The sequence below is a fragment of the Halichoerus grypus genome, chromosome 9, assembly GCF_964656455.1.
Source record: "Halichoerus grypus chromosome 9, mHalGry1.hap1.1, whole genome shotgun sequence".
NCBI classification, from domain to species: domain Eukaryota; kingdom Metazoa; phylum Chordata; class Mammalia; order Carnivora; family Phocidae; genus Halichoerus; species Halichoerus grypus.
In genome coordinates this window covers 14,241,929-14,266,205 of record NC_135720.1, presented here as the reverse complement: position 1 = coordinate 14,266,205, position 24,277 = coordinate 14,241,929, and the positions used below count along the sequence as shown (strand labels likewise).

The 24,277-nt window shown below is 34.6% G+C and overlaps 1 protein-coding gene across 1 annotated transcript; it reads left to right on the top strand.

Annotated features, from left to right (window-relative positions):
* The first annotated feature begins 3,155 nt into the window (after positions 1–3,155).
* Positions 3,156–24,069, top strand: MYCT1 (MYC target 1). Its single transcript, XM_036072936.2, has 2 exons — positions 3,156–3,344; positions 21,532–24,069. The coding sequence occupies exons 1-2, from the start codon at positions 3,161–3,163 to the stop codon at positions 22,041–22,043; spliced, it is 696 nt and encodes a 231-aa protein (XP_035928829.2). The 5' UTR covers positions 3,156–3,160; the 3' UTR covers positions 22,044–24,069.
* The last annotated feature ends 208 nt before the right edge of the window (positions 24,070–24,277 follow it).

Here is a 24,277-nt window from a genome sequence, read left to right as displayed (position 1 = left end):
CTAAATAATTTAAATTTCCAATGTGATGTTTTCTGGTACCATGAATTCAGGCCCTAACACATATAAGTACAGGATTTTCATTAGGAATTCTCAGAGGAGCCTTATTTTCTCCTCCCCTTTCCCTGAGTCAAGGCAAGGCAAGCAAATCTTTTACAGGACAATTCCTTTTTCTTCTCTGATTTGCACTGCATTGACCATCAGGGGCTGACAACATCCTCAGGCTGGACATCAACTCCAGGCTCCCACCCTGCAGCTCTAGCTCGGCTTCTCACTGTTCATCTGGGTCAGCTCCTCCCTCTCTCGGATCATCACTTACTGTAGCTTCACTCAGACATTCAGGAAGACATATTTACATAGGAAAAAATACTCACTTACCCCAGTCCCAGGAAATTATTATTTATTTACACTGTGATTTGTAAAACCCTAACCCCCAGCAGTGAGATTTTCAGACACATAACCTGACCTCTACTTTTGTTTCTCTCTGTTTTGTCATCCCCCTCCCAAAGGGAATGAGTTTAAGGAGAAAGGAAAAAGAAGACCAACTTTCATGCCATGTAAACAAGAAGAAAAAAAGGGTCACAAGTATGTTAAAATAATATGTTTAAATTTTAATTTATCTTCCAAGTGACTTTTTAAAAACTTGATTTTTTTTTTCAAAAAGATTTAAATTTTTGGGTTTTTTGTGGGTAGTTCTTATGTGTTCTGAGAATCCTCTCAGTTTAACTACATTGTTTGGATTAATTTAATATGGGGAAGACAAAGCCCAAGATAATTTTAAAAGAGAAAGCTAAAAAAAGAAGGTTTAAAGTCAAATATGTATCTTCCCTTAAGTGTGACAGTGTTCTTTGTGTCATTTGAGTCTGTAACAAGTTATTTGTCAAGTTTTTAAAATACTGACATGCCTATTAATAGGGGTTTTTAAACTTTTGCTTTTAAGTGTAGGCGAAATTTTTTATTAACCAGACTTGGAATGTCTAGAATACTTTCATCTTCAGATCCCTTGGAATTCTTTCTTTGCTTTACTGGATAAATATTTGTTAAGAGCCTATTATTAAGAGCCTGTAGTGTTATTTATTAATAACATTAATAACTGTTATTAAGAACACTCTATTAGCCACAGGAGAAACAGATAGGAGCAAGATCAATATCCCATGGGACTCAACTTCTGGTGGAAGAGACAAAAAGAAAAGCAAAGCAAAAGAAAATATAGTATAATATCAGGAAGTGATAAGTGCTCTGAAGGAAATGATAATGCAGGCTCAGGGGACAGTGGTTGGAGTGGGGACGTTTGAAGCAAGATGGCTAATGAATCCCTGTAAGGAGGTGATCTGAGCAGACACCTGAATGGGGGACGGAAGTCCTGTGATGATCTTACCAAAGAGCAAACCTCCAATGTATTTTCTGACTACTGGAGAATCCAGATCTAAAGACCCAACTTGTGAAATAATGAACAGAAAAGCAGACCTAACATTTTTGTAAAGATAAAAATCAACTTCCTGTTTTGGCATTACAAGTCATGGGACTCAAAGATCCCGTAGACATAAACACTCATTTATATGGATCTCTGCCAAGGAAAAGTACAAATCCTTACCAAGCACATTACACGCACAGATAAGAACTCATGCCTCCAACAAGCTGTTAAGAGAGAAGAAAAATATGCCTAGGTCATAAATTGCTAGAGATCAAATTTTCTTCAGAGTTTTGACCGGCTTCTGACCATTTACAAAAGTGAAAACTTCTGAGGAGAACATCTAGGTGATTAAGCATGAAACAATGAAAGGAAGTCTCAGCCTGTCTCCCGGCCGTGCGCAAAATGGAGCTAGTTCTCCTTCTTGCACATGAGGCAGTTTTGACAAACCCAGACTCATCTGTTCCACTCACAGGGTTTGTTGTTTTAGGGCAAATGTGTTCTATATAACACTTTATAAAAATGCACGCATTTTTAAAATTAGTATGTATCGAGTCCAACAGCCTATATTAACATAAAATGTGTACTTGAAAATAGAGCTAATAATTGAAGAATCCCACTCTGTTTTTGTAAGAATTTAGAAGTATTTCAATACACTTTCATCCAGATTATGTTTTTCCAATATAAGATGGTCTTTTAATTTTCTATTTTTATCATTTTTTTCAACAAATGTTGAAAAGTAAATCAGGTCTGAATGTAAGTTAGTGCAGTTAAGCGCAGTCTGGCATTGCCTGGGCTCCGAGGATCTGGTCTAAACTAATAAAGCTAAAACTAAGAAAGACTCTTGAAATTTTAACTTATCTACATCTCCTGAAAAGTCTTATGTAATTCTTTCCTATAATCACACCCACAATATCCCTGTGTGAATTGCAATGATTATTCTCCTCTGTTCATATTGACCGTCCTACCTTCTTACTCTCTCCCCTTGGTAAAATTATTCTCATACTTTCCCATGGAGGACAAAAGTCATCACTTTTCTCAGACACCTCCGTGAAAAACATTACTGTGATCATTGTACTTCTCGCTATAGCACTGAACATTCTATTACAGTTGAATGTTAGTATTTATGTTTCCCTTGCTTGATTTTAAACAGGCTCTTTCTGTGTGGAAATCATCCTTTTCACACTTAAATACCAATGGAAGAGTAATAAAAATTAAATATAAATTGCATTTTAGATAAATATTTATGAAACGACGTGAATAACTTTTCAAAATTAATATGCCAAATGGAAAAGAGACATGTTAAGAATTTTAATAAATAACTGAGATTTATAAAAATGGGTATTAGGTAAAATTAATTAATTGTACTTGACTAGATTATGGATTTCCAGAATTCCCCACCCCACCCTTCTCATCTTACTGTATAAATCTAATTGTCAAATGTTGGAAGTGGTCTCTTTCTCTTTTCTATATAAATTTAGCCCAGAGTGCTGTAGCTGAGATTTTGGAATCTTCCTATGTATGTCAGTAGGAGTTGGAGAAGGAACAAGAAAAGGAGCCTCTTACCCCAAAAGCAGTTTGGAGGTGGCCCAGAGGAAGAAACTTAGTAATTTAGCTGAGGAAATGACGAGAAGGAAATTGTTTTGTGTCTCAGGAACCATGTGGAATTCCAAGATAAGAAAAACAGTTGCTAATTTGAGTATAAAAGCAGGAAACATGATACACTTGTTTCCTTTTATGCAAACACAATATATGAGGGGTTGTGTGAAAATTATTTTTCTCTTGCTGAACCACAAAGGCATAGAATCAAAGTGCTTCTTTTGGACATACTGGCTTTTCTTTCTTTCTTTTTTTCTTCTGTTTCTTCTATTTCTTGTGGATATTATGGCTAATAACACAACAAGTTTAGGGAGTCCATGGCCAGAAAACTTTTGGGGTAAGATATTTTCTTTAACTGTTTTTAATTTAAAATTAGGATGCAGAAAATATACTGCATAATTTATTAAAACATTGAAAATCTCTGAGACATTTTGTTTACCATAAACTGATTATTTAAGTTTTCATAAGTTTTTTATAATAAGTACATTCATGTATAGTGTCTTTAAAGTGGGTTATGAAGACACTCAAGAAGAATCTGGGCAACAAGTATAGATTTTGGCTGGTGTTACAAAATATAATTAGAAAATAATGAGAATAAAAATGAGAAAAATTCAAGATGGAAGTAATTGTTATTTAGACTATGATAATGTGGATTTTGTTGGAAAATTAAGTTTTATTTGTCTTAAGGTTGTAAATTATATATCTTATTTAATTAAATCAAGAATTGGTATAGAGGTTATTTTAGCTTACATTGTCGATGTTATACGCTTTACTTTTCAAAGTGAATCAAAATAACAAAATCTATACTTCAGGAGTGTGATGACACAGATAAAATAAGGAATCTTATGAAATTAGAGGAAGACAAAAACTATAGTAGAAAAGGTTTGCTGGAAATAACATCACATATAACATTAAAAGGAAACTTATCACAGGGAAAAAAAGAAGCAACATAAAAGCACTTTTTGGCTGAGTTCAGACACAGCTACTAGGTAGTTAGGGTCAATAGCAGGGTAGAGCTGAGGTTGAAATAGCCAGTTCTTCAAGGCTAAAGAAGGGAAGGGCAAGGAAAGAAGGGCTAAGATGTAAAACTGGCAACTATTTTTGGATTCAGAGAAATTTTAAAAATAAAGTGAGCAATTTCAGTTAAATTCAGAAAAAAAATTTTTTTAAAGGAGACAATGGAGTTTATGAAAAGATCAATAGTCCTATTTATCAGTCCAAAACAAGTGTTTAGTTCTCTCAGAGAACTATTTCATACTTTCTTTTGTGATTTGTGGGGATACTTTGGAAACTATCAGTGAAAGTGAGCAGCAGTGTTGACCGTCCCTAACATCCTCACCTAGCTGTCTGCCATCATACAAATGTGCATGAAGGGAATTAATGCATTCTTGTTTTTACCATCAACCCTTTGTGTTTGCTTCAGGCCTGGAAAGGAGGGATATTAGTGAACATCCTAATCTAATTATTAAAAAAAATAAGAAGAAAGTAAATTATGTTTGCATATTGTAAAGAACGGCTTTGGTGATAAGTAATTCCAAGTAGACAACCAACACACAATAAACCTTAGAATTATGGAAGTCTTCATTATATATATTTGTTACCATACTGCTTGCTGTCCTCATTTATACTGAAAGTGAATATACCAGATACACACTGAACATAGCTAGAGTGTGTTTACACTAAATTCATCATTACAAAAATTACTGTACAAATTATTCAGAAGTAAGTAGTTCTTACTGTAAAAATTAATCTGTAAAAGCCAGATCTCTTTTTTAAAGACCATTAGAAGTTAAATTTCAGGTTTACTTAAGTAAAAGAAATTATTAGCCACTGACTAAAACATGGGTAATAATCTTAAAATAAATCTGAATTGATAAGAGAATGCTTAATTGAAGTCTATTTACCAATCCTAAAAACATTGATTTTTTTTTAAATATAGAAATTTGTGCTGGAGAAGGAATTCAAACTTATTGTTCCGAAGATAGTTGCTAGTGTTTCTTTGTCTTAGTATGTGAATACAATGGAAAATAGATGGAAATAGTGAAAACCAGGAAGGGGAGTGTTACATTGATAAGCATTAACAAAACCAATACAAATATATTGAACAGATATATTGGGGATGATTTGGGGAAAAAATATGAAAGATTACATTATTTCTTCTGGGGCAAAAAATGTTAAGTGTAAAATGTAAAAATCTAAATGTAAATATACTAAATGTAAAAATTTCCTAAGCTACAAATGTTGACCTTTTAAATTTTTATTTCTTTTTTGTATCTAAATCAATATCTATTGTGATCTCGGACTCCACAAATATATTATTTTGAAAATCTTATAAAGTACAGTGCAATGTGTTGTCTATTGCACCCAAACTCAATTATCTGCTTGACATTTCAAATTTAGAGAATAAAGATAGAATAGATGAGAAAAGCAAAACTTGTGCGTTGAACCATATGCATTTCTCAAACTTAACACGCTTAAGATGTATAAAAAGTTGTTTTCCGGATATGATATTTTTGGTTTACTTTATTGAAGCTGAAAAATAAGATAACGATACCAGGTTATTACCAATAATAATAGCTCGTGTTTTCATGGTAATCACCCACTAAAACTTACTTAATGGTCTGCAAGCATTATAGTAATCAGTGCAAGAAGGAACAAAAAAATTGGTTTAAGACTGACGACACAGCTGAAGACCACCGTGTGTTTCCCACTTTTACTTTCTGTAATGCATTTCCCTTCTCTATGAAAATTCCCCACCGAAGCAGCAGGAACCAGAACCTGTAAGTTTGCTGCATCCTGCCTTCATGAAACAGTGGACACGTATCTTTAAACTTGGTTATCTTTTCGGTACTTAAGAGTCCTAAAGAAGACATAGTTTTGGTTGAATTTCCTGCCTCACCATGCATTTTTTTCTCTTGGCCAGCACTGAAAAATTAAGAGTTATTGGTTCGGGGTCTTGCATTTATTTATTTACCTCATTTAATCTTTACCAAAACTATGTCTGTCTTTAAGAAGATCACACTCTTAGAAGAGATTGTATCTCCATACATATGCAAATATATGCCTATATTGTTATGGAGTTAACATAAGACAATATATGGGAAAATGGCAACGATTGTTATGAGTTTTTTAAAAAATAGCCGAAATGGTCCCAAAATCTTTCTTAGAAGAAAAAATGAGGCTTTACCTGTTCCTATAAGTCAGATAAGGTTCAAAGAGAGATATAATCCTTGGGAGGACATTTTAGTCATTCATTTTCCCTACATTAACTTACTAACCCATTCATCTACAGATCCAGTTTATTAGTTTACACAGAAGCACTGACTGACCACCCACTATGTATTAGTCGATGGGTTAAGGTGTTAGTGATACAAGTAAGGCATAGTTGGACAATTTCAGGGAGTTCAGAAGAAATGTTATCGGCCAATATACAGAAGCAAAAACACACAAGCCACGTTTGTGGAGGTGAATGACGAGGCAGATTTGTGTAAAGTTTTGAATGTCAGTATAAAAGTTTGACTTGATTTAACAAAATAATTTGCAATTTTGTGACTTCAAATCTCCCTGTTTTCCTCTTCCTTAGGACTTTTCTCTAAGGTTGGAAAGGGCATAGTGTGGTGGTGGGGGTATATACTCTGGAGGGTTTTGGAAGAAGAGGACCTCTGATTCTTGATCAAGTTCTGGTCTTTGCTGACACCTGCTGATGCATATTTCTCATCTGTTTTTAGGACATTGCCCTTTCCCTCCTTGTCTCCACTGCTGGTGGCTTTTACCATAAAATCTGGCTCATGTGGTCTATGCAACATTTGTTAATGGAATGGTTTTTCCTTTCTTTATGTCCGCTCTGGTCTACTGCCTTTCATTCAGGTACTTTTCCATCTGTTTCAGTGGTCCAGAACAATACTGAATGCTCTCCCACAATCCTCGAGTTGTAAAAGCCTCAGCTGTTTATCAGGTGCCCTAGACCCAGATGTACCCATGTCTACCCTCCCCACTTCTACTCTGCCCATCAGACACCCAGGGTTTCTCAGAGGGCCCTGTCATCTTCCCCATTTGGATCCCAGAAAGCTAAGAATAGATACCAGCTTCTCTGGGATTCCCTAAATCAATCTATAACTCATCACAGGCGGAGACAGAGTGATGATCACTTCTCCAAAACCCTTACTAGTCACGTACTTTATAGATTGTCTCCTTGTCTGTCCAAAAGTTCTTTTTGCATTGCTTCTGATAATTGACTTGTTATGTACCGAATGTTTGTGTCATTCCCCTCATCCCCTTCAAATTCGTAAGTTGAAGCTCTGACCCTTAGTGCAACGGATGGTATTTGGAGATGGGGCCTTTGGGAGGTAATTAGGTTTAGATTAGGTCATGAGTGTGGGGGCTACATGATACGTTTAGTGGCCTGAGAAAAAAAGGAAGAGAGATTGCTCTCTCTCCCAATCTCTGCGAGTGTGTACTGAGGAAAAGTCAAGTGAGGACACAGCAAGAAGAAGCAAGGAAGGAAGCAAGCTAGGAAGCTCTCACCAGCCCCGGATCATGCTGGCACCTTGATCTTGGACTTCCTAGCCCCCAGGACTATGAGAAACAAGTGTCTGTTGTTTAAGATATGCAAGCTATGGTATTTTGTAATGCAGCCCACGTTGACAAGGACATGACCCATAGACTATGGTTCCTTTTTCCCAATACTGTTCTTTATGGTAAAAAGATATATTTTTGAGTCCTTTATACTCTTAACATTTTGAAAGTCCAACAAACAAAACACTCTCATCTCTCTCAAAATATCTAGTGAATTACAGTAAAACAGCTGGTTTTCAAGGTTTTTATCTATTTGTTTTCCTCTATTCTATTTATTTAATAATCCAGTTAGAAATTCTAAGCATCAGTTTTTTCTTTTTCTATGTATGCTTGCTAACAGTACTAATCCTCTCCAAGGTAATCAAAGAAATGAAGGGTTGTGAATTGATTTATTGGGTAGTCAAATGTCAAGGGGGAGAAAAACCTTAGTTAGTAGCTGAAAATTCTATTCTTCGGCCTGTAAAAATATTGGCTCTTAGGAGTCTACTCCCTGCAGATGGGAGGAGGATGTTTCCAGAGAAACTGGGGATGGAGTGAGCTTACGGACTGGACATACACACCCAAATGATGTCCTCTATATTCCCTCCTCCTAAATAGCAAACAAATACTATTATATTTCAACTGTATGCCTTTAATTTGTATTTTTAAAACTCTTGGACATGTATGCATCATTGCATATTAACAGCCTACCAATTATTTCCCTTAACTCAGTTACCTAGAAAGCTTGAAAAACAAGTGTTTATAAGTGCTTGTCTATAAAACTGCTGCATCTGAATTATGTAGAAAAATCTGGAAATGCATCTCTCACTGGGCTCCATGCTCAGAGACAATGATTCAGTAAGTATGAGCCTAGAAGCCTGACCTTAGAACTCCTGCATCTATATTCCTGAGAGAAATTTGCCTATAATAGTCTTTCCTTGTGATTAGCCTTGTCACATTTTGGTATCAATGTTATGCAGGTCTCATAAAACAAGTTAGGAAGTGTTTCCTATTTTTCTATTATCTGGAAAAAATTGTGCAAGATTTGCATTGTTTTTTCTTTAAATGCTTTAGAAAAGTCACCATTGTAATTATCTATAGCATTTTTAATAGGAAAGTTTTAAATGACAGAATCACTGTCTTTAACAATAGTGGACTACTCAAATTTTCTATTGATTCTTCTATTAGTTACGGAAATTTGTGTTTTCTAAAAGTTTTCCCACTTAAATTTCCAAATACATTGTCTTAAAGTTGTTCAGGATATTCTCTTATATGTTTTTCCAATATTTCATTATGAAAATGTTCAAATATACAGAAACATGTAAAGGATTTTTACAGTGAATACCCATATACCTACCACTTAGATTCTATCATTGACATTTCTACAATGCTTATTTTATTCCCCCAATCTATTAGCTTACATTTGAAAGCAGATTGAAGATATCAGTATACTTCCTCTTAATTACTTCAGTATGTATATCATTAATCAGAATTCAATATTTTTATGTTTTTTTTCTTTTTAAGGTCAAATTACTTTCAATGAAATGTGTAAAATAAATAATAATGAAGTGCACAGATCATAAGTGAATATTTGCTGAATTTGGACAAACATGTACACACGTGAATAACTCAAGTCCCAATCACAGATAGTAAATATTATCACCAACCCCAAAAGTTCCCTAATTTCACATCCCAGTCAATTCCTGTCTACACTATCCCCAGAGGAAACCATTATTTTGATTTTTTTCTAGAACAGATTAGCTTTGCCTGTTCTAGAACTTCATATAAATGAAATTATACAGTATTTACTCATTTGGCTATTAAGAATGAAGCTGTAACAGATATTCTTGTAAGAGTCTCTTGTTGATATGTGTTTTCATTATTCTTGGTAACTTCCTAGAAGTAGAAATGCTGGTCATAGCATTGATGTATGTTTGATTTTATAAGAAATTGTCAAGCCTTTTCCTAAAGTGGTTATGCAATTTACTTTTTCCAACAATGTACTTTTCCAACAATTTAGTTTTTCCAGTTGTTTCATATCTTTTCCAATAGCTCTTCTTTATTCTCAACCCTTTGCGTTTTAGTCTTTCTGGTCAGTATTTAGGTTTATCTTATTGTGGTTTCAGTTTGTATTTCCCTGATGGCTAATGATGATGAGCAGAGGTTGGCAAGGTATGATTTACAGGCTAAATATGATGTAAGGCCTGATTTTATAAATAAAGTTTTATTGGGGCATCTGTTTATGTGTTTATGCTGTTTTGTGCTACAATAGTAGAGCTGAGTAGTTTCAATAATGTATGACCTGAAAAGCCTAAAATATTTGCTACCTGGGTCTTTACAGGAAAAAAAAAATTGTTGATTCTTGACATTGAACATCTTCTCTTGCGCTTACTGGCCTGTGAATATCTGTCCTGAAGAAGTGTCTGTTCATTTCTTTGGCCCATTTTATTTTATCTTTTTTCTTTTCTTTCTTTCTTTCTTTTCTTTTTTTTTTTTTTGGTCTTTTTATTACTGACTATGAAAATCCTTTACATATTCTGGTTATGAGTCAGTTGTCAGATATATATATATTTGTAAATGTTTTCTACCTGTCTGTGGCTTGCTTATTTATTTTCTTACATGTCTTTTGCTGAGCAGATCTAAAAAATTTTCAAGTCTAATCTATATACCTAGATATCACTATCTACTGTGTGCATGTATTTATTTTTAAAAAAATAAAAGAAAATAGCTTTTTATATTTACATTGATACTATTTCTGATGTTCTTCATTTCTTCCTAAAGATCTAAGTCTTTGATATTATTTCCCTTCAAACTAAAGATTTCCTTTAATAAAACTTTTAATGTAGAGCTGCTGGGGATGAATTTTTCTCCTACACCTGAAAGATTCTTTATTTCACCATTATTCTTAAATGGTAATTTTCAGGATATACAATTCTGGGTCGATTAGTTTTTAATTATTTTGAAATATGATTGTATCTTACTGGAGATTAGTAGTTATTCAAATAATTACTTTTTCTGAATGTAGTATGTCATTATTACATTGTTATTTTTAATTTGGCTGCTTTCAGTTTATCTTTGATCTTCAGCTGTTTGATTATGATGTGCCTATGCATGGTTCTTTATATATTTCCTGTTTGGTATTTCTGAGACTCTTGAATCTAGAAATTAATTTCTTTCACTAATTTTGAAAAATTTCAGTCTTATTTCTTCAAATAGTTTTTAGCTCCATTCTCTGCTCCTGGTACTATAATCACACATATATTAAATATTTTTATATTGTCCCATAATTCCCAGAGGCTCTGTTCCCCCACCAATTATTTTTTCTCTATTTTTCAAATTAGATAATTTCTATTAATTTATCTTTAAGTTTACTGACTCATTTCACTGTCATCTTTTTTTTTTTTAAGGTTTTATTTATTTATTTTGAGAGAGAGAGAGCACACAAGCAGGGGGAGTGGCAGGCAGAGGGAGGGGGAGAAATAGGCTTCCCGCCGAGCAGGGAACCTGATGTGGGGCTCTATCCCAGGACCCTGGGATCATGACCCGAGCCAAAGACAGACACCTAACCTACTGAGCCACCCAGGCACCCCCCATTTGGTTCTTTCTTAGAGTTTGTATTTTCTGCTGATATTTCCTACTTTTCCTTTATTATGAACACTTTCCTTCACATCATTGATCATAAATATACAAGTTTAAAATTTTTGTCTGCTAACTCCAACATCTGGTCATCTTAGGCTATTTCTTTGTTCACTACCTTCTCTCCTGAGAATGGGTCACATTTTCTTATTTCCGCATATGTTAAGTACTTTTATATTGTATCATGGACATTTTGAATGGGCCTTTCGATTCTGCTATATTACCTTGTAAAAGGTAACTTTTTTTTTTCCAGTTTGTACTCACAGGCAAATAACTTTGTTGAGAACGCAAACCACAAAAAAACTATAAAGCCTGTCTCTTAAGGGCAATTCAGGTCTCAGTTTAGTTCATTAATTTATATATTTTCTCTACCTGTGCTATTTGAAACATGCAGTGTATTCTGGAGTCAGTTGTAGATATAGGAAATGCTTATCAATAAAATTTTGAGATCCTCCTCTTGGCATTCTCTTTTCTAAGATTTCTTTCTCATATTTAAGTAGTTCTGGTTGCCACAATCTGTCCTCTGTTTCTTCAGACTGGAAATACTGTAGGTTTTCTTTTCTTTCCTCTTCTTTTCCTTTCTCTTTTCTTTTCTTTTTTGCCTCTCTTTACAGATTATTGTCACATGAGATTTTTTTCTGGAATTTTTTCTTTTGAGTTAGCAGTTTTGGCAGGTCTTTGATGGCTTCAGACAGATTTTTAAAAAATATTTTTAATATTTATCTTTTAATTATTCTCAGTGTTTTCCTATAGGCTAATTCATCATATACAAAAAAAATCTATGCTACCTTCTTCCTTTTGGACTTACTTTGTATTCTAGTAATAGTGTTGACTAATTATATTCAAAATATGGCTTATGCTCTATGCCCTTAGTCAAAACTACTTGTAAATATTCCAGGCTTTTGTTTACTTGACTCACAGCCATGCATAAAAGACAACTCAAATCTCATTTCTTTCATCAAGTTTTTCTAACCATTCTAGAGGCAAATTATGTTATCTTTCATTTTTAGTGACACTTTTATAGCCCATGACACTTATGCATCTTATTTATAAATTTATAAGAGTATAAATTAATGAGTCTAGTTTCTATTAATCTTGAAGGAAAAGGAAAATCAAGAGTGCCAGTTAGGCTTCAGAGGCGGGACAAGATGAAATTTTAAATAGGGTGACCAGGGTAGGCCTAAATAAGAAAGTGACATGTGAGTGAATACTTGAAGTTAGCCATGGAGATAGCTGGGGAATTTCAGGAATAGATTACAACCACTGCAAAGACTTAGGTCAGGAGCATATCCAAGGTGTTTAAGGAACGGTGTGGATGGAGCTAAGACAGAGGAAGAGTGAAAATGAGCACAAATAATTGGGAACAGGTCAAAATGGAACTTTAATAACATTTTTAGGAGTTTGCTTTTGCTCTGGGAGAAATAGAGGGTTTAGAACAGAAGAGTGATGTGATTTGACTTACATTTTCAAAGGTTCAGTCTGGCTACTGCATTGACAATAGAGTGTTGTTGGGGGCTTGGGGCAATGATAAAAGCAGGGAGACCAGATAGAAGGCCTGAATATTTCAGCTCAGAGGTGGTGGTCACTTGAACTAGGGAGATAACAGAGTAGATAAGAGGAGTTGAATTCCGCGAATATTGTAGGAAAAAACCAAATGGGATTTACTGGCAGATAAGCTCCACATAGAAAATTCTTACTCTTTGTTTACTTTATTATAATTAATCGAGTTTTCTGTTATATTATTCTCTTTAAAATATTATTGTCAAATTGCTATTCTTTTTAAAAATATTTTTGCCAAATTCTTCTTATTGCATGAACCATCCTCCTATGTACTCTAGGGTACCAAGAACAGGATAGCTTGCTTTGGTATTAGAAGAGCTTCTGATTCTTATAATCTCAAAGGGTTTTATGAATTATCAGTGTTCCATTCTATTGACACTGATAAAACCACTTTTCAGATTTGGAACAGTTCAGCAAAAGGCCACTAGATGGTGACCTCTACTAAATTTTAATACTATGAACAGAATTTGAAGCATTGATTAGATGTTCTGAAAGCCAGATTCAATATTAGAATCTTGGAATTGAAAGACACTATAGTGGCCGTTATTATTAGGTCAGGAAGGGTCAAATGACTTGAGTAAGTTATACAACTATTAGTAGAAAGAGTTATTATTCATTGAGGATTTATGTACCAGCCCCTTGTTATTTTTGTAGACATATGTTACAAATCAAGATAAGGATACCCAATTTACATGCCTTACCTTATTGATGTTAGAATTTCTTCCTTTTGCTTTCAAAGGGAGATCTGCATTTTTAAACATAATTGTTTTGTCTCATAAGTTGCTTTATATTGTAATTATATGAAGTAAAATTATCGCTCACTTTTCCTCCCCTAAGATTGTTGATAAATAAGAAGGCAAACTGTGCTTTAAAAAGAAATTTCTGTGCCCTTGTATTTTTCGGGTACATTTTTTTTTTATAGTACATTGAAAAAAAAGTCTTCCAAAATTTATTATCAAAAATTTGCCAGAATGGAATTATAAATATGAAAATTTAAAGCTGTATGACCAATAGATTCTGTTTTCATTATATATTTTCTGGATTCTAGTTTGATTCAGAAAAATCATTAACTACGGTTAAATAAAAAAAAAAAAAACCTTATGGAAGACCATTCTGAAACAGGTTATACTAAAATTATGGCTCGAATAGATAAAGGTATTAAGAAGACACTTACCTTGATGAAAACTGAGAAATGTATAGAATTGTCCAATCATTATATTGTACACCTGAAACTAATATAACATTATATGTTAATTAAACTTGAATAAAAAATTTTAAAAAAACATGACTTAGCATTTCTTTCTAATTGTTTTTCTGCATTTCTACACTTGTTTTTGCAGTTTTGATTTAAGAGAGCATAACAAGATAAGCTTTTTACCAATAGTTCAGCAAGTCTTAGAGACTCATGTCATTATTATCATTTGTAACTATTAAAAAATTCTGCACATAGAGCAATGGCATAAGAATTAGTATGATAATTTCTAAACAGATATTTGACTGACTTCATGGCTTAGGAAGTCATTTTCATGGTACATGCACTCAACTGAACAATGAAAATTAAGCAAATCCATATCAAAAGCAGTATGGGTTTTTTAATGTCATTTTTATAACTTCTGTAAGCTTCATCTTATCTTACTCTACATTCATTCAAAATGTAACTTGTTTATTATTAATGTATATATATTATTCTCATGATTGTCATGTATATTTAAAATTTATTATTTAATCTTTTTCAGATATCTCTATAACCCTATATAGTCTAATTATAATAGTAATACGGTATTTTGAGTCATTATTACCTATTCTGCCTACCATTTCCCCAAATTTAGATTGCTCTACCATGTTAAATATTATATTTAGTATTATAATATCATAAATATTATAGATAATATAACTACCATGTTAAATATTATATTTAATATTATATCATAAATATTATAATACAATATAGAAATATTATGAAGCCATAAAGAGTAATAATTTAAAATAGATTTATTGTCAAATTGCTCTCCTAGAAATATTGTTCTAGTTCTAGTGTCACCAAAATAATCTTTTTACCCACAAAACTAAAATTTTTCATGTAAGAAGATTTTGATGGTTGAACATATTCTTTAACCACTGGTCTACTGGAGTTTAGATGCTACCCTTGTTTTCTTATGTCCGAATAATGTATTTTGGAAATCAAACAGACATCTGGCACATAAATCTATTTCTTACCCCATGTATTTTGGTTGGTTTTGCTAATTTTCTCAATTTAATAGACGACATTTTTTCCCTTGATTCTGTTTTAAAATTTTCTAATTTTTTTTCTTGAAACTGAACCTTATGCTATTTTTCAATAAAGATAAACCATTGGGAACATTTTATTTGTCAGGAGAGACAGCGATAGAGAGGCTCAAAGGGGGCAAACACTGAGACCATGCATAGGAACCCCTGTAACCCTTAAATGCTTTTTTATTGGATAACTGAATCTATTTTCTCTTTTAAGATTCTAGTTTTATCTCCATTTTGTTGAAATGAAGTGAATATATCTCTTTAAGATCATGTTATATCTGCTTATATCCTGAGATATTTAGAAGCCTCAATCAGACTATAGTGTTCACATCGCTTTATACATAAAAGTAGGGGCATATACTTTGCAAATGAGTATTTGTCTTCTCATTTTATGTCATACATGAGTAAAAGCAATAGCCCCCTGGCCAGTGCTAGTTGTCAGTATTCAATTATTAAGATAAACCAAGTGTTAGTTCGACCACATAAACCTTAGACAGTTCCAGGATCAATAAAATGAGGATTCTGAGCCAAGGCATTTTTAAGAGTTAGTTTTTGCTGAAACTTTTCATCTGTAATTCTGTATCTGAAGTTGTTAATATTTAAAATTCTCTGGTAGAGGCTGTTGGTCCAGGAGAATATATGTATAGAATGCATAATACTGCTTTAGCACAATTTCCCCAAGTATTTCTGTTCTTCACATGCTACCAAGTCTGGTATGGAGTTGGGGCGCCTGGGTGGCTCAGCCAGTTAAACGTCTGACTTCTGGCTCAGGTCATGATCTCTGGATCCTGGGATTGAACCCTGTGTTGGGTCTCCACTCAGCAGGGAGTCTGCTTGTCCCTCTGTCCCTCCCCCTTGCTCATGTTCTCTCTTTCTCACACAAATAAGTAAATAAAATCTTTTTTAAAAAATCTGGTATAAATTGATACAATTTTTATGCATTTTAAATTCTTTACTTTCATTTTAGATTAAATTTTCTGACAACAAACTTAAGAAATAAAGTATTTCCCTTATGGAGTTGCTTGGGAATTAAGTGATATAATACATGAAAAATAGTGCCTGTGACCTATAAATTAAATTAATTAAATTAGAAACATACTATAGTGTTTTACAAAATAATGAAATAAAAATAGGGTTGCGTTTTTTTTAATAAATTATATTCCTCCAAATATCAAAATTTTTCAAAAGCTTTAATGAAAACTTTCTGGGGTGGAATAATAGAACTTCAAATTTAGAAGGAGCTTATAGTTTACCTACTAGGTCTCTACCTAATGCATTATTTTCCTATTCAAAAGTACAACATCTAGATGAACAAGAGTATATCTTTCATTCATTATTCTAAATAGGAAGACAGCATTTCTGAGTGATTTTGTTCAGATTCTTTGATTAAAGTGTTTCTCATCATAATTAACTAATGGTTTCTCTGGGGTATAAAACTATAAATAAACTTTTCCAGGAATGACTGGTCACTTAATAACATATAATAATGAATTATTCAAATTACATGCAATACATCTTACAAAAACAAAGACTGCCAAAACTCACTGAAATAAGGTAAAAGTAGTTCTTTTTTTAAAGATTTTATTTATTTATTTGACACAGAGAGAGAGAGAGAGAGAGAAAGAGCACAAGCAGGGGAAGCGGGAAAGGGAGAAGCAGGCACCCCTCCAAGCAGGGAGCCCGCTGAGCAGGGAGCCCGATGCGGGGCTCGATCCCAGGACCCTGAGATCATGACCTGAGCTGAAGGCAGACGCTTAACCGACTGAGCTACCCAAGTGCCCCAAAATTAGTTTTTTTTTTTTAAACCAAAGTACCAAATTTAGTAAACTGCCTGGACTCATTTGAAAAGAAGACAAAGGACTCAGTTCTATGAAGTATTTGAGTAGTTCATGATTTTTATTTATTTTCTAAACCAATTAAAACATTTTTCAGTGAAGTACAGAATTTATGTAGCCATTAGAAGTGACCAAAACTTAAAGGAAATTTAGTGTTAATGATTATGATACAAATAAAAATTTGAGCAAATCTATTCTCTCATAAACTTACATAAAATAGTAAAGGCATGCAAATATCATGAAGTGAGCAGATACTTAACCTCTCCTAAAACATTATGATTTAATCTGATCATCAAATTACTGCTAGAGTATAACATTATAATTGAGATCTTAGGAGCAAAAGCCTCTAAACCTCAGTTTACAACCCCACTTCCCCCCACCCCATGTCTAATTTCTAGTGTATTAGAAGGTATAATACTTTAGAATAATTTTTAGATTCTTTTGACTTTGGGTATCTCATGACCAAGTTTTTTCCTTCCTATTCTTACCATCACTTCCCAGACTAAGCCATTTACTACTGCTGCGTATCTGAGTCATGGCAGGCATGTCCAGACTTGTTTCACTATCCAACCTGCTCTGGGCCTGGGTCTGTCCCATTTATTGCTACTAGCCCTATAGTCTGTCCTTCCTATTAGGTCACTTTGTTCAAGCCTCTTTCTTGCTCGTCTTGCCCACGGTTGAAAGACTGAACTCTCTGGAGAGGCACTCATGAGTTTCCATCATCTGACCTCAATCTGCTCTGGGCATAGTGAACAACAGTCCAGCTTAAAGGACATTTAAAGGACATTTTTTCTTATCTTATAGATAAGTCTATATAAGACTATAGAGAAGTCTTATAGAATGTAGAATGTAAACTCCACCAGAGCTAAGACTTGCCTATAAACTTAGCATTACTTGGTATTTAGTGGATGCTTTATATGTTAAACAAATGGATAGGTAAATGTCTCTGGGGCATGTAGCCAGTAGTCACTTGGACCTAAAATTCTCTTCTTTGATTCAGTGTTGCGTAATTTTTTGTCTCCTCAAAACTCCCAAATTAGTCCTTCTTTGTTTTCTTTTTTACTTCTGCCACCTGTTAAACTGTGATTTTCCTGGAAGTCTATTCTCAACTCACTTCTATAAATGCACTCTTACTTTTTAGTCAAAGTGTTTTCCATGGATGGCTGCAAGTTTCTTGTAGCACGGAGAGTCCCAATTCTGCTTCTCTTTAAGCTCTGTATTTATGTAACCCCAATTCCAAATGAGTATCTCAGGGGCACTCAAGTTCAGCATCTTCCTAATACCAACTTCCCCTTGTTCCATAATCTTACGTTTCTTCCTGGTTTGGATGAATGATACTAATATCCACCCTTGCCTGCACAGGCCAGAATCCCAGGAGTCATTCTAGATTCCTCATTTCCTCAGTGTAGCAAGGTATGATGTTTTCATTGGTGGACTTTTATTTTTAGAGGATGAAGGTAGGGAGGAATTATGTGTCCTTTGTTTTTAAATTTTTTTTTGTCTTGAAGGATCCCTTCACTCTTCCCTCTTCTCTTCTTCATTGTGTGGTTTCCAAAGAGCACCTCTCCTTTTCTTTCTTTTCTCTTTTTAACAGCTTTATTGAGATATAATTCACATCTCATATAATTCACCCACTTAAAGGGTACGATTAAATGGTTTTGTTATAGTCACAGAGTTATGTGACCATCACACCATCTAATTTGAGAACACTCTGTCCTTCAAAAAGAAACCCGTGGACACTAGCAACCCCTCCCATTCCCTCCCACCCCACCCCCAGCACCAATCAATCACTAATCTGCTTACTATTGCCGTAGATTTCCCTGTTCTGGACATTTCCTGTAAATGGAATCCTACAAGATGTGATCTTCTGACTGCATACTTTATCCTCTTCTTCCTCAGGGAAGGATTACTTTCCAAGCCTGCCTCTTCACATTCTTGCCTGTATGTGTAAGTCCCTTTACCATAGTCATTGCCCTCAGGGAACAGAGAACCTTTTCAGTATTTTCACACTTTTTCTGGAATTGTCTTTCCTCTCAGTAAAGACTTGAGGTAGAAGCAAGGGGGAGAATGTACTGGTATCTGTTTTATCAGTTTACTTTTTAGGTAACTTGAAATTTGGATATTCTTTGTCTTCTAATTATGCTGAAGGCAGGTTTTGTATAGTTTTATTTGTGCATCTTGTTTTCAGAAGAAATGTTGGGAAATGCTGATTTGCATGGCTGCCATTGCCTTGGCACCCCAAAATTCCAACAACTTCCTATGTAGGTTCCAAATATTTGGAGCACTGATAGTTACAAGTTAATTTTGAATGTTACTATGTAACAAATAAGTGTGATTTTAGTTTCTGACTGTTTATTTGCTTTCTTCAGATAAAGACTAACTCTCAAATCTGTCTCAAGAGGTTGCATTTTAAGGCTAAGTCCATATTATTTTTATGAGACACATTTTAGAAAAATAATACTTGGTCTAGCAGAGCTGTTCTAAATCATCTTGTAATTTAGAAGTCATCTTCCTGTTGTAAGGAATTTATTGTTTAGATTTGATATAATCAACTGTTTTAGAGGATTTTGATATAAGCATTTGTGAAGGTAATTGTGAAAGTAGAGCTAAACATACATGGTCTTGACATAGGAGATAAATGTGACAATATAAGGTGGAAGAACACTAAATATATCCTAAAATTAAGGAGCAATGATTATTCTTATGTATTTATTAGCATTGGTTGGTTTTGCTATTTCTGTATTATAGATTTTCTATATATTATCCTAGATTACAAAAACAAACTGAAAAAGAACCTTGGTACTCATAAAACCTAACTTTTTCATTTAAAAACTAATGAGTCCGAACAAATTTCTTAAAAATCACACAATATGTTAGGGATAAAGCTGAGTTGAGAATGCAGAATCGGTTAGCTTTTTCTGTTTAACAATCTACCCCAAAACATAGTAGCTTAAAAATATCATTTATTTAGCTCACAATTCTGAGGGTCAGGAGTTTGGGCTGGGATCAGCTTAATAGATTTTCTGCTGGTCTTCCCTCATGGGTCACAGTCAGTTGTTAGTTTAACTAACATCTGAATTATCTAGGATGACCCCATTCATGGGTCTGGAGATAGCAGGCTCTTGGCCTGGGCAATAGGGGTAACTGGTCCAATGTGTCTCTCATCACCAGTAGGCTGGGCTTGTAGATGCTGGCAGTTACAGGGCTTCCAAGAGCAGCAGGGGTAGAAGCTGAGAAACCTCTTGAAGCTTAGGCTTCATTTTGCACAGCCTCATTTCCATCCCATCCTCTTGGTCAAAGCAAGGTGTGAAGCCAGCGCAGCTTCTGAGGGGTGGGAAAGAGACTCTACCTCTCGAAGGGAGGAACTTCAAAGTACTTGTAGCCCTTCTCTTGTTTTCACACTCTCACAACCCCACTTAGCTAATTTCCAATCCGTGGCCCTCTCAGTACAGAATCCCTAGACAAGCAATTTGATAAGACAGCTTACCTCTTTACTTAACAGTAACTAATTTTTGTTTATGAAACTTAAGAGTCTTTATCCAAAAAGCGGTACTTGAAATGAATCTTTAAGAATAGGTTTTTCAGACAGAAATTTAAAACTTGTGTAGATAGAAAGAAAAAGAAGTGGAAAAGCACAGAACTTTGGAGAAAAAGGCAGGATTTGGGATAGTGAGAAGATCAACATGACTCGTGGGTTAGATCATGGAGTGGAAGGTGGAGAAATGTGGTGGGTGATGAAGATGGAGGGGTCTTCTAATATCCAGAGTGTCTTTACATTCAGAGCAGGGGCTCTGCTAATCAGCTTTACTCAAAAATATGTTTTCAGTTCACAAGTAGCAATAACGTAGAATTTCCATTTTGGGAAAACAACTCCCCTGCTCCTGGAACAGGAAATCCTGAACAAATACAAGTTCTGTGAATTGCAGGATACTGATGTATAGCAGAGATTCTATGGATTCAGGGGATAAAAATTTCATTAGCACAGTGAAGGCATGATAGCAGCATGAACTGGAACTGGTGGTCTGAGAAAGAGCACAGTAGTCTTCATAGGTCATGTCATCAATGAGTCAGAAATACAGGTTACAGTACAGGAGCTCAGGAAATAGAACATAAATCAGTCAGCCCACCAGCCGGTTCTAGCTCAGCACTTCTTGTCTCAGAAGGAGCACAGGAAGTGAGACATCATGAAGCCAGCAGGTGGGAGACATCACTGGGGTCAATGAAAGCAGACAGAGGAAAAAGCAAAGTCAATTTGACTACAAAATCCTTTATCAATTTCTGGCACATTATTACCGCTATAACTCAAAAGGAAATAATCTTTGGACTATATTTGCAACCTTATAAAAATTTATGAGCCAAAGAATGGCCTTTAAAGAAAAGAAGACTATTTTTATCATTTATTTCTTTAAGGTGAGAAAATAGCATAAGCAACGGGAATGCTATAGCTAAACATGCTATTTTATATCCTTTTGCTTTAATAAATGGAAGCATATCAGCTGATATTCATATGCATCTAGCACTGTCTTTTATTTCCCTAATTCAAAATCTGTTTCAATTGATCACATATTCCATAGTTACTATTTGTATTCTGCCCTGTGTTTTTCATTGAACACCTATTTACAGATTAAATTACCTATTTGATTTTTGTTTGTTTGTTTGTTTCAGAGGATGTCATAACATCCTTCACAGTGTCCATTGCAATTGTGCTCATAATTGCAGGATTTATTTGGGCTCTGTTTGTTTGTTTGTCTCGAAGAAGAGCCAGCGCCCCCATCTCACAATGGAGTCCGAACCGGCGATCAAGGGCTTCTTACAACCATGGCCTCAACAGAACTGGATTTTACCGGCACAGTGGCTGTGAACGGCGGAGCAACCTCGGCCTGGCCAGTCTCACCTTCCAGCGACAAGCTTCCCTGGAACAAGCAAATTCCTTTCCAAGGAAATCAAGCTTCAGAGCTTCCACTTTCCATCCCTTCCTGCAAAGCCCCCCACTTCCCGTGGAAACTGACAGTCAGCTGGTGACTCTGCCCACTCCCAGCACGGTTCCCGCCATCAGCGCTTCGCACAGCCTGGGCCGTCCTGATTTCCACTGGTCCGGTCACAGCCTTCGAGTGGGCTTTTCCACACCGCCTCCGCCTGCCTATGAGTCCATTATAAAGGCATTCCCAGATTCCTGAGGAGGGCGCTTTGGTTTTTAGTTTGTTTCTTCCTTTACTTGTCTTTTACTGACACAAAATTACAAATAGGCTACACAGAATTTTGAGGTCATGGGCCAAGCAGCTAATGAGTTTCCAAGCTGAGTTATGCTCAGTCAGTTGGGCATTACAATGTAAAACATATTTTCTTTGAATACGTGCTTTCCTTCCTTGTGACTCACAAAATAGTAATATTTCCCAAATAGTTATCTATTTATGTATTTTGTACTCAACGTGAAGGCTGTTAAAGACGGTGATTCTTATCTAAGACTCAGCTGTGATACAGCACATACATATATTTTAGACTAAAATTAAAACTTTAGATACTCGTGGTTTACAATCCTCATTCACTGTCCGATGTGACTATAAAGGGGAAAAAAATCACTATGTCGCTTTTTAAAAATAAACCTGTCCTAAGGAATTTTAATTTTACTTTCTTCAGAATGACATGAATCAACTTACAAACCTGGATTTTTAATGGATTATATGAGCACAAAAATGACAGAACAGAGATTTTAAAGTTCCTTGATGGCACTCATTTATGAGAGATGTGGGAACCAAGCAAAGAAAGGGAATCTCTGTGGGTATTATAGAACACTTCAATTTTGACACTTATTTTTGTGCCTTTCCCAAGAATAGTTATCTACATTACTGAGGCAAAATCCATGGGTTTACTGAGATGATTTAACTTTTCTTCACTGTTGCAGTTATGTTGTTAGAAAAACAACAACAGCAAATCCAATTCATTGACCTAAAAACAAACTTTAACACTGAGCTTACATTTTTCCTAAGGGATAAATTGTATTTCTTAGATCTAAATCTAGCAATTGGGAAAGCACTTTATCTAGAGACTTTCTGCTGGAACTTCCAGACAAACAAATAAGGGTCAGTACTGTCATGAAATACATGTTATAACCATGAAGAATTCTCCTTCCTCGATCGACTCATCAGGCATCATCCCTTGTGTGCTTTCTTACGAATTTCAACCTCAGATTCTGTGAAGAGTCTTTATACAATGATTAAACCATGCCATATGGTCCTTGGTGCAGACAGTTACTTAAGGAGTCCGCTTCCACAGAGGGCCACCCTCATAAAGAAAGGTACATTCCCAAATATGGGTACCAGAGGGCTTCAGTGGCCAAATGCCTGTGACTGCCCCTTTTCATTTAAGTACACGCATTCACTGGAGTATTATTCAAAAGGCCTGTGGTTCATATCTGATATAGTGACTATTTAGCTTATGTTGCTGTTCGTTTGTTTCTCTGAACATTGAGATTTCTAGTGAAGAAAAATGTACTCTCATTTTAGTTTCTGCAATGCGGTGCTCACAGGTAATAGCGTCTGAATATGGTTCAAGAATGTAATAATTTCTACATAGTAAGAGATTGTGTATAGCATTTTCTTTAATATTTTTATTTAGCATATATTTTCCATTGTTCCTCCAGGACAATTTTTCTTAATGATGTCTACAGATTGATGCTCTCTAATGTAATATACCAGAAAAAAAAAAAAAGAAGAAGAGGAAGGAAGGGAGGAAGAAGGGAAAAGAGGAGGAAGAAAGAGAGAAAGAAAAAAAAAGGTCACAAGATAACCAATTTGTTGTAAGTTGGTTTTTAACAAATTTAGCAATTGTTATATAGCCACATAAGATTTCAGGAGGACATTAACTTAGTAACAAGGCTATCTTTTTGCTTGTATGTCATCCTTAATATTTAACATGATAAGTAAGCAAAGTGTATGGTTTTTATCTAGAATTTATATTGGGAATAAAAATTGCTTTATATCTCTCAAATTAGGAAAAAGGGAGCAAAAATCTTCTGGTGAATTTAACGATCTGGCAGAATTGTTGCCACCCCTCTCCCCAAGTTATGAAACAATCAAACTGAATATCTTATATATATTGTGCAACGTATAAAATGTGAAATTAAGATAAAAACTAGGAACTTTTAAAGTTCTGTTTAATTTGAAATGTTTAGTTGATTATGAAATAAAATTAAGCTGATGTCAATTTTGATTCACAGTTTATTTATTGAGTGACCTATGAATATCTCATATTTACTTTGGTATTTTAGCCCAATCTAGACCATTCTTTACCTACTCTTGAGACACAAACTTTATTTTATATAAAAATATGTAACTAAAAATAAGTAACACCATAAATAAATGGAACAAGATGTTTCAATTATTAATGCAGATAGGAAATGAATACTTTTTTG